Consider the following 9,889-nt stretch of genomic DNA (forward strand, 5'->3'; position numbering starts at 1 on the left):
AGTGAATGCACGCATGCAGATTGTCATGAGATTATCATTATAGTTGTCCAACACATCACTGTCTTGGCTGCATAACTAATAACAGTCAAATGGAACCAGGGGAACAGTAAATGCTAGCCACAGTGGCAGTCACTCATTGACCTGTGACATCATATATCCTCAGTTCCTAGCCCTGGACACCTTTGGTGTGTTGTTTACTATCACCATCAAAAAATACTGTTAAAAGAATGTCACAAGTCTTCTCTATACGCATATACCTTCATCATTGTTGATTAGTATCTCAGTTGAAAAAAGGCGCCTTTGAACGTGCAAGCATCCTGACAACTGTCCTCTTCCTGGCAAAGTCAGTCATCCCACACATCCTCTTCCCAGTGAAAACAAGTGCTTCATCTACAAGTACTTTAAATCCTAAGACATTGCCACACTTCCATTTGGTTAAAGATGTTTTTGGGATAAAGAAATGCTTTGTCTGAAAAAAAAAATACAATTACATAGCCAAAATGAGATTGGTTAAACAGTATTAGGCTATAATGAGCAATGTGTCCTACATGTATGTGTGATTAATTCCTGCAGCCTGACTTACATGTAACTCAGGATTGTGTCATTTGTACATTATTTTTCACTCAAGCAAATTATAAGTTATTGCATTTGACATGTTATCCAAAAGTATATAATAAACCAAAACCAAATTAAGCAAGGCCTTTTCAGGAACAACGGAACAGCTTTGAACAATCCTGTTGACCACTGCCGTCATCTCTGCCACTTCCTCCTCATTATAATCAACAGCACTGTCTGCCCTCCCTTCATCTTGATCCAGAAGCTGCATGTGCCTGGGCACTACTTTCTCAGAGAAGAGGCTCTCTACTATATTAAGATAGGTTTCTTTCAATTGGAGTTTCCCTAGTATCTACAAGGAAACAAATTTCAAAATTAAGCTCCCTTGTGGTATTTTATTGATGTCAGTCTAAGGTAAAGCTATTACAAATAATTTGCCAAAAGTACATGTTGTAAGATTTTTTTATTTTCTTACTGTTAATGAATAACCCTCTATGACTCAATTCTTAAATACCATGACCACATCCGTAACATATAACTGTTTCCCAGCTAACAGTCTAGGGAATTTTGAAACCCAGGTTTCATAAATTTCATTCTATATTACTACCATTGATCTCATTCTTAATCTCCATAGCAATGTATGTCTGCTCAACAAAACTGTCTGTACAAAGATCAAGTCACAATCAAAAATATATAGTCTTGTGTTTGTAGCCCATCTTCATCTGTTGTCAGTGGTCATAGAGAGACTCAATTTTACAAGTACATTTAATTGTTCACAATGACTGCCTACTTTCTTGCATGATCACTGGCTTACATGTATTTTTATCATCAGTAGGAGTACAGACTCACAGCTGACATCATCGTGAACAGTTTCAGCGACATTTAGCATATGATTTTGCTTTCTCAATATAGCCAAAAAGTGCATCTAAACAGGATTAACAGATAGCTAGCCTGAAGATCAGCTTGTGAATATAATGAATTCAACTGTGAAGTGAAAAAGATTGGGTAAATTATTGTAGTTTGGCATGAAAATTTACCGCAATACAGTAGAACCCTTTTTTTGCTGTGTTCGAGTATTTGATGAAAATAAACTAAACTTGGAAATAATTCAGTATGTTTTCAGGAATTTCCTAGTGGAATAAAGGCCGTGATTCTATGGATCATTTTGGCTTAATTCAATTTAGCTTTTAACCGGTGTTTTCCTCTAGTGAAGCCTCCATTTGACAATTTTGGATTTTGTTAACAGTGAAACCTGTATTAGGCAGACCCCATATTAAGCAGACACCCTCTTTTAAGTGGACACCAGCTTTAATAAGTCCCAAATTTTTTTTCCCACATTTACAGTAATTAAAAATCAACCGGCATTCAGCAGACACCTCTTAATTAAACAGATGCAGACACCAATATTAAGACATTTTGTTGCACAAAACCTGCAGTAAGCGGACGCTTAAAGGGCTCATTTTACTTCTAAAGGTTCAGCTGAGACTCCTGTACATTGTTCAGCAATATCGTTTTTAAGCTGAGTGATTATTCCAGATTGATGCAGTGATCAACTGGACATTGTGCTATGAGCAGTCTTAGCTATTCTTTGATGTTACATGCTAAGTTGTGTTACAAAATAATTGACTATTATTGCACAACATACTAGAACCTGTTTTGAGCAGACAGCCTGTGTTAAGCAGACACTAGTAAGGGTGTCTGCCTACCAATCACTAGAAGGGTGTCCGCCTAATACAGGTTTCACTGTAATGAAAATAAAAAACACAGCAAGCAGATTCTTATGCATCTGTGTTCTTATTGATGATAAATTTGGTCATAAATATTACATTGTCAAAGTTGTATGGATGAAGGCAAGTGGATCTGCAGACTACTTTGACAATGAACTTTATGATGCAATTTACCATTAATAAGAGGACAGATACTTAAAAAACCAGTGTCAATTTGTTAAATTTCACAACTTTTATAAGACCCACATTCATAAATATCACATATTTTTAAAAGTATGGTATGGATTCACATACTTTGCCCTGGCATGGAAACCAGAATTCAAATAACTTCCACTTCTATAATATTACTGACATTTTGATAACACAGACAATAAACTCTACTCCTTAGGTTCAACTAAATTGAAAATTGGAGTACAGATCAAACTCTGAAAAAAAAAGGAAATTTCTCTTACTGATTCTCTAAAGTATTTTCAGAGAACCGAAAACAAAATCAAGATTGTCAGAATTTTGTTGCATTACCTGCCTATATACTTACCTTTCCAGTTGCAAACAAAACAAGAGCATAATTCATTTGGCTCCTCATATCCAGTCTTGTTTCTCCCATGATGTTACATACATCTCTTTAAAAAGGTCATCTTCTCTCATTGCTGCAAAGGAGGATCCCAGCTCTATCAGTGTCCCTACACTGAGAAATGTCCTTTCAAGGACTGGCTGTAATTCAGCTTTTAAACTAAGGCAGTGTTCCAACCTTTGTTTCCCACCAACTTTACTGATAGGAATAACTGCTATTCTTGAAAAAACCCTGGAATGCACATTTCAAAAAGAAACAATCAATTACAAGTACAAAATACTTGATGCACTACACCTGAAACTGAGAATGCAATTCTCTTGGAATGATGGTTACCTATATGCAAAACCGTGTAATTGATAAACTGGTAAATAATTATCCATGTTGCAGTTATGCAACTTTAACATACTAATAACAAAACTTGTAATTATATATACAAATTTATACCAAAAAATATCTTACCGTATTCATCTATACAGGTGATACTCTGAATCTCCACAGACAAGCAGTGGTGATTAAATTTTTTCAAAATGAAATGATTTAGAAAAAGAGGAACAAACATTCCATCCTGTGCAAAATCATAATAATAACAATCACATTCTAACTGGCTGCAGTACTACTACAGTGCAGCTCAGATATATCCGAACCAAAAAATACGCGTAATTCGCGTCAGCCCAATACGCGTATGTGCGTATACATACATATATACGCACATACGCGTATGCATATACACATAATTATACAGTATATACGCATATGCCTGATTAGTACATGTATGTATGAGCTAACCTATTGTTTTTTCTTTTCTTAACAGGTCATTGTTGTTTTCAATGGCTTGACAGCTTGCCCCAGAGCAAGAAAGAGTTTTCTTTATTTTGAACACATGTATACAGTATATGCACATATGCCTTCAGACGACTTATTAGCAAAATGTAAGCTGAAACTAACATTTTGCAATTGGGCACTTGACACAAAATTAACTGACTGAATATTAATTAAAAGAGAGAGTATTTTGCCGTTAAATCATAAATTTACTGTTTTTTTTGTCAAATAGAACTGGGGATACACGCTTCAGCAATTTCATCTTCATGGAGCAAACACAACCGAAAGATAACATTTTTTTGACGCAAGGTGAACAAGGGTCCAAGCAAGCAACTTGGAGACATGTGCTGAAACACCCAACTTTTCCTTGAAGAAAATTAAAAATAACAAAATGTGAGCAGCGCACCATAGAAACTTTGAATATTTTACCATTTGAATGAACGGTTTGTGTCAGATACATGTACATGTATAATGGGAGATATCATTTTTCCACAAGGTCTTCGGAATACTTCAAAGTAGCCTTCAAACAGTAAACATCTCGCAAGCGACTTGCCGACGCATGCTGAAACACAGAACTTTTCCCTGAAGAAAAAAAATAACTAGATGTGAGCAGCGTGCCATAGCAACTTTGGTAAACAATTCTTTGGCTAAAGAAGGATTATTTCACAGTTTAAATGAACCAGAGATATCATTTTTTCAAAAAGGATCCTCAGAACGGTTCAGACAATAAACATTTTGCAAATGACTTGCCAATGCGTGTCAAAACACAGAACTTTTTCTTGCAGAAAAAATAACTAAACATGAGCAGCGCACCATAGAAACTTGGATAGACAATTTTTTCGTCAAGGAAAGAGTATTTTACCATTTGAATAAATGATCTGTGTCAAATATAACCAGAGATTTTATTTTTTTGACTAGGATCTTCAGAACGCTTAATTCAGACAAAGAAACATTTGCAAACAACTTGCCGACACATGCTGAAACATAGATCTTTACTTGTAAAAACATAGAGTTCACGTGTTAAAATAGGGAGTTCAAGAGACTGCTTCAATTTTCTTCCCATTTTTGGTAGCTAAAGATCAAGCAAGTGTTAATAAACGGTAGTTTGTCAGCGAATTTGCGAAGTGATTGAAAACTCAAAATATAATAGCTTTCATTGATTGGCACGATGTTTTAACAATATGCAAATTTCGCTTTGAAACATTTTCATTCCCAGAAATATAATGTCCTTTGTTTGACTAACAATGCTTCACATAAAGAAACCTATGGGAATGCATAACAAAGAGACATATATGCATGTATATACGTGTATATGTGGGCATATACACGCACATATGTGTGCGTATTGATGTACGCGTATATGCAAAATATGGTCGTATAAAATGCGTATGCGTAGTTTGCATATATCTGAGCTGCACTGTAATTTGGGGTACCTAACTAACCTAGCAAGAAATCAGGCAGGCTCCTAAGTGCATACAACTATATTGGAAGTAAGTAATATACTAGGCTAAATAAAAATACATATGATTAAACAAGGGTAAATAGATTATGATGAAACATTCAAAAGTTTTAGTGGCAATGTATAAAATATAGTACTAGCAATTATAACTGATCTGTTGTTTCTGGTTGTTTCTAGCTATAATTAGTACACTAGTACAATTTGTTAGTTTTATAACATTGGCTAACATGTACGGTCAACGGCCTTAAACCAGCTTACACATAAACTATCACGATGTAGCAGGATGTATCCTGCTACATCGCTGCCAGTCATTAGCAGATAGCAGACTGAAGTTTGAATTAATAGTGTTGGCAGATAAGGTTACTTCTGAACTAGGTGGGGTTAAGATTAATTTCTGTGTGATTGTTCTTGGATAAAACGTATTTTACTACACAGATGTTTTACACACGGTGTAAGCTTATATATTAAAGCTAATAGTTTGCAACAACTACATGTACGTATAAATGTACATTTAAGTAAAGTGAGTTAATTTTTTTAAATAAAGAGATGATCAGGTCATTGCTGTACCTTCTACAACTCTAAAACATGGTATGTGGTGATACTGGAATGAAGTTTCCTAGCGCATTCGCGACACAAAAACGTTTGAGGCCCACAGTAACGGCATCTTATTGCAGTTGAAGTTTTCAGCCACCAAATACAAACTGCCCCAGTTGGAAGGGAAGATTTCTCAATGGCAACATAACCAAGGCGATCTCTGATCTTAGTCCACTTTATCTCTTGCTGTATTCGGCGATTTTCATGAGTAGTAAACGCTCCTCCACTACTCTGACGGCCTAAGGACAAAGAAATAGCTTGCCTTCTTGAACCCCTTCTGTCAAGGAAAGTAGCTTTGAAAGAAACAGCCTTTCAACGCTTCAGGATTAGGGGAACAAACTACCCCATAAGTAGAAATTCGTCCGCCATGTTGGATTTAGATTGGGAAATTTTAAGCTAAACGAGGATTGGTCAGATTTCTAGTACGTCCCTTTCCATTGTCAGAAACCGCTGTCAAACGAGACTGTACTCGCAACCACTCGGTGTAGGCCTACTCCTGAGGAGGTTAGTCCGAATGTGTTCAAATATTCAATTTGGGGAAGACGCGGGAGTTTTTAAATCAAGTAAGCTACAGTTATTTCATCGTGCTTTTGACCAAAGATGTTGCTCATGTTTAGTTTACGGTCATTTGAAGGAAGCCTAGCTTTGATATCTATGTTTAACCAGGTCACTACAGTAGCTGTCGCTGTTTTACAACCCTAGCTTGAATTGAGAGGCCCAAGTTGTGCATGCTATTTCACGGTAAGATCACAAAATGTTTTTAATTGTGCAGGTTATGGTTATGAACAAGTAAAATCTGGATATGAGCTTTATGAGCAGTGCTTCATTCCACTGAAAATTATGGTCACAAGATCAACTTGTGAGCTAGGCCCTTCGGTATATAATTGAGCGAACTACAAACTATAAATTTAGTCTTAGTGAAGTATCCATCATACCTCAATGGAAAGTAGATATTTGTTTGGCCGGTTCTTGATTTTTTCCCCAAAGTTCCTTGTTCTCTTGCAGCATTTCATCGCTGTTGCTCGCATTTTGGTGGATTTGCAAAATATTCTTTCCTGCCTCGAGTGTATTTATTGTCCATTGCTCACTGATAGTTAGATTGTTTGATATTGCATTATATTAGTGTACTTAACAGGTAGTGGATGCTGCCTGTAAGTTAGCATGTATAGAACCATATGTCATGGAACAGAATAATTTTTTGTGGATAAGATACAGCAATAAAGAGGGGTGAGGCGTTGTGTGACACCTAGTCACAAAAGAGATAGGTGAAGGTGAATGAAGAGGGTTAGCAGAAGAAAGGAAATTAAATAGCCCCCAAAAATGGAATAGCAAAATTGTGTTTTGTTGTCTTGCTCTTGTTCTGAAAAAGAATGAAAAAAATTACCAACAGGGCTCTACACTCAACCTCGTTCCCAGGGTCTCTCATCTTACCGCTCCCTGGAGTGAGTGAAGAGAGACCCTGGTTGGCCATGTTGCAAGAAGAAATGGAAATTATCAGTTGAGCGGAGTCGTTTGATTATGTTACAGCATTTTTAGAGGTCACAGGTCTGCATGGTTTCCGCTGTTAAGTGCACGTCGCTTCTCAGAGTTTGACACCTCTGTAATTTGCCATGCCGTGCTTAGACTTTGTTTAGGTTCGTTTCTATTGCAAGATATGTTTTAAGGCTCTAAGTATTGGCTCTCCAGGGACAAAGATTAAAATATTCCACGAAGATATTGCTTACTTGCATTCGATATTGTGACACCGCAGGTGACGCCGGGCCCGGCTATTTGACTAGAACTGTTTGCAAAGTGCGTTGCACGAATATCATATTTATCTTCGTCCAGTTTTTCTTCAGAGACTGTCGTAGCTTTACTTTGGGAAAGTTATACGTTTTCCTGGAGACATTCTTATGTTTTTTGCACCAATTTGATAGTGTGCATTCAGAGGAGAAACAACAAGTGGTACGGGATGAAATTGTGCTGCTCGACGCCCACAGTTGAAATATGAGTGACTTTCCATAAATCCAGTGGGTAAGACGGCAACACTGAAAATCACGACCACTAAATTGCCTGAGACAGACTTGCTTAACCTTTAGGTAAACGTTGGAGTAGATATTATTCGAAATTTCAGCCTGAAAGCTAAGTATTGATAAACGCCGTAGATAATGGCAGTCGCAGGGCAATACTTTGAATTCAACAAAGCTCAACGCAACAAATTGCTGATTACAGAGGACCCCTCCCTGATGTTCTCAATTGTCAAAGTGGGATGTGACCAGACCCAGCCAGGGTCTCTCGTCGCTCGCTCCAGAGGGCGGTAAGATTAGAGACCCTGGGAACGAGGTTGCTCTACACTAGATTTTCAACTTAGTAGCTTAGTGGCTAGTGACACCTTATGTTACTAGTCAAATAAAAATAATTAACTAGCCAAGTGTTGACGTTGGCTGGGTAAAACAACAGCAGAATTACTAGTAAGACTTGAAAGCACAATGCAAGCGACTCTCTTTAATACCTATTGTTGGTAATTACTTTGTGTGTAAACCAGCTCCAATCGATTCATGGGAGACTCTTGCCAGTGACAGGAGTGCGTGGAAAACAAATTGCACCAAAGCCCTACGAGAGGGAGAAAAGCTTCTGCACATCACAGCGGATACCAGGAGAGAACGTCAGAAGGCCAGGGCCCTTGCTCCATCCACTGATTCCACTTATGTCTGTGGTTCTTGTCATTGCATCCGCCGATCACGAATCAGACTCCAAAGCCATCTCAGAAAATGTTTAAGGAAATGTACAATTACTAACACACGCTAAAATTATGGACTAGATTGTCCAATAATGCCAATACTACTACTAAACCAGTTCCAATAAAAGACTTTCAGAACTCTGTTTTTCTTTGAGACTTCCTTGTAAAAAATATCGATATCCCAAGACGTCATTGTAAAAACTGTCAAGACCTCCTCACTCTCTTCACAGACAGGAGCTGTAGAATTCAAACTGTTTCAAAAGCAGCATTAGTGGAATTTGACTAATAATAAATGTCAAAGGAAATAAATCTTTCTCACGTAATTATTTCTGCAGTAGTAAGTTTTGTCAGTATGGACACAATGACAAATCACTTATGTTGTTATGCTAAATAAAATGTTATCCCTTTGCAGTTCTGTACGATTTTGTGCATGATTTTCTCAGTTCAAGATGCTCAAGTGTATCTCTTGCAGGAACTACAGTGCAAGGATTTTCTGGCTGTGATGAAGCAAAATCATCCATGCATTGAGGAAAAGTACCAGGTGATGAAATGACACATCTTGATGAAGAGGTGGCTAACAGCAATTGCGTGAACTGAGGAGGATTCAGGTTGTCTGCCCAAAGGTGTCACAGCAACAAAGATGCTACACATGTACCCCTGCCCACACACGCCAACCTTTGTCTCCAACCATGCACTCCAGTGTTGCACCATCACCACAGCTGCATTGCCTCCACGTTTGCAGCTGTAACACCTTTGTGCAAAAGCATGGTGAATCCTCTCCACCTCATGTCACTGGTGTAAGCTACTTCTTTGTCGAGGTGTGTCAGTTCATTGCTTGAGACTAACCCAAAGCAGCTAGTGGAAATCAGAAACCTACTGGCCAAAACAAAATGTCTCCTAGTCTGTGGCGAGGTGTCTACCATTAATGTCGAGCCCTGTGGCTAGTAGGTTTCCACTTTGGCTAGTAAACAAAATGAAATTGGCCAAACTAGTTGCTGTCTTCCTCAATGAAGACAAACACTAACACTTTTCTCGGAAACAAGGTAAGAATTTCATTGTGGTGTTATCATGTTTACTTTTCGTTGTTTGGTACTTGAAAGGGTATAAAAACTGAGCATGTTATTATGTTGAAAGAAATATTTGACAAACAAGACAGCATTTTCTGAAAGCATACATCGATGTTCTTTTCTTGTTACAAATTAGTAGCACAAAACATGAGCACCCTGATAAAATCATGTACAAAATTGTGCAGAACTGTAAAGGGATAACATTTCATTTAGCGTAACAACATACAGGTGATTTGTTGTTGTTTCCATACTGACAGAACTTACCACTGCAGAAATAATTACGTGAGAAAGATTTCTTTCCTTTGACCTTTATTAGCAGTCAAATTTTGCTAAGGCTGCCTTTGAAACAGTTTGAATTCTACAGCTCCTGTCTGTGAA

At 37.5% G+C, this 9,889-nt stretch overlaps 1 protein-coding gene across 2 annotated transcripts; it reads right to left on the minus strand.

Moving 5' to 3' along the window:
* Positions 1–444: 444 nt before the first annotated feature.
* Positions 445–6,288, minus strand: LOC149095527 (uncharacterized). 2 transcript variants are annotated; one of them, XM_089281882.1, is made up of 3 exons: positions 5,699–6,125; positions 2,818–3,084; positions 445–907 (listed from the first exon to the last, which is right to left on the minus strand). In XM_089281882.1, the coding sequence occupies exons 2-3, from the start codon at positions 2,884–2,886 to the stop codon at positions 620–622; spliced, it is 357 nt and encodes a 118-aa protein (XP_089138008.1). In that variant the 5' UTR covers positions 2,887–3,084; positions 5,699–6,125; the 3' UTR covers positions 445–619. The 2 variants fall into 2 exon arrangements, 1 of the variants encoding a protein (XP_089138008.1); XR_016204835.1 differs by lacking the exon at positions 445–907 and adding an exon at positions 1,499–1,539 and having other exon boundaries at positions 5,699–6,288.
* Between the last annotated feature and the right edge of the window lie 3,601 nt (positions 6,289–9,889).

Source organism: Orbicella faveolata, unplaced genomic scaffold (genome assembly GCF_042242905.1).
Source record: "Orbicella faveolata isolate gen_17 unplaced genomic scaffold, um_ofav_v1 contig_50, whole genome shotgun sequence".
In the NCBI taxonomy this organism is placed as follows: Eukaryota; Metazoa; Cnidaria; class Anthozoa; order Scleractinia; family Merulinidae; genus Orbicella; species Orbicella faveolata.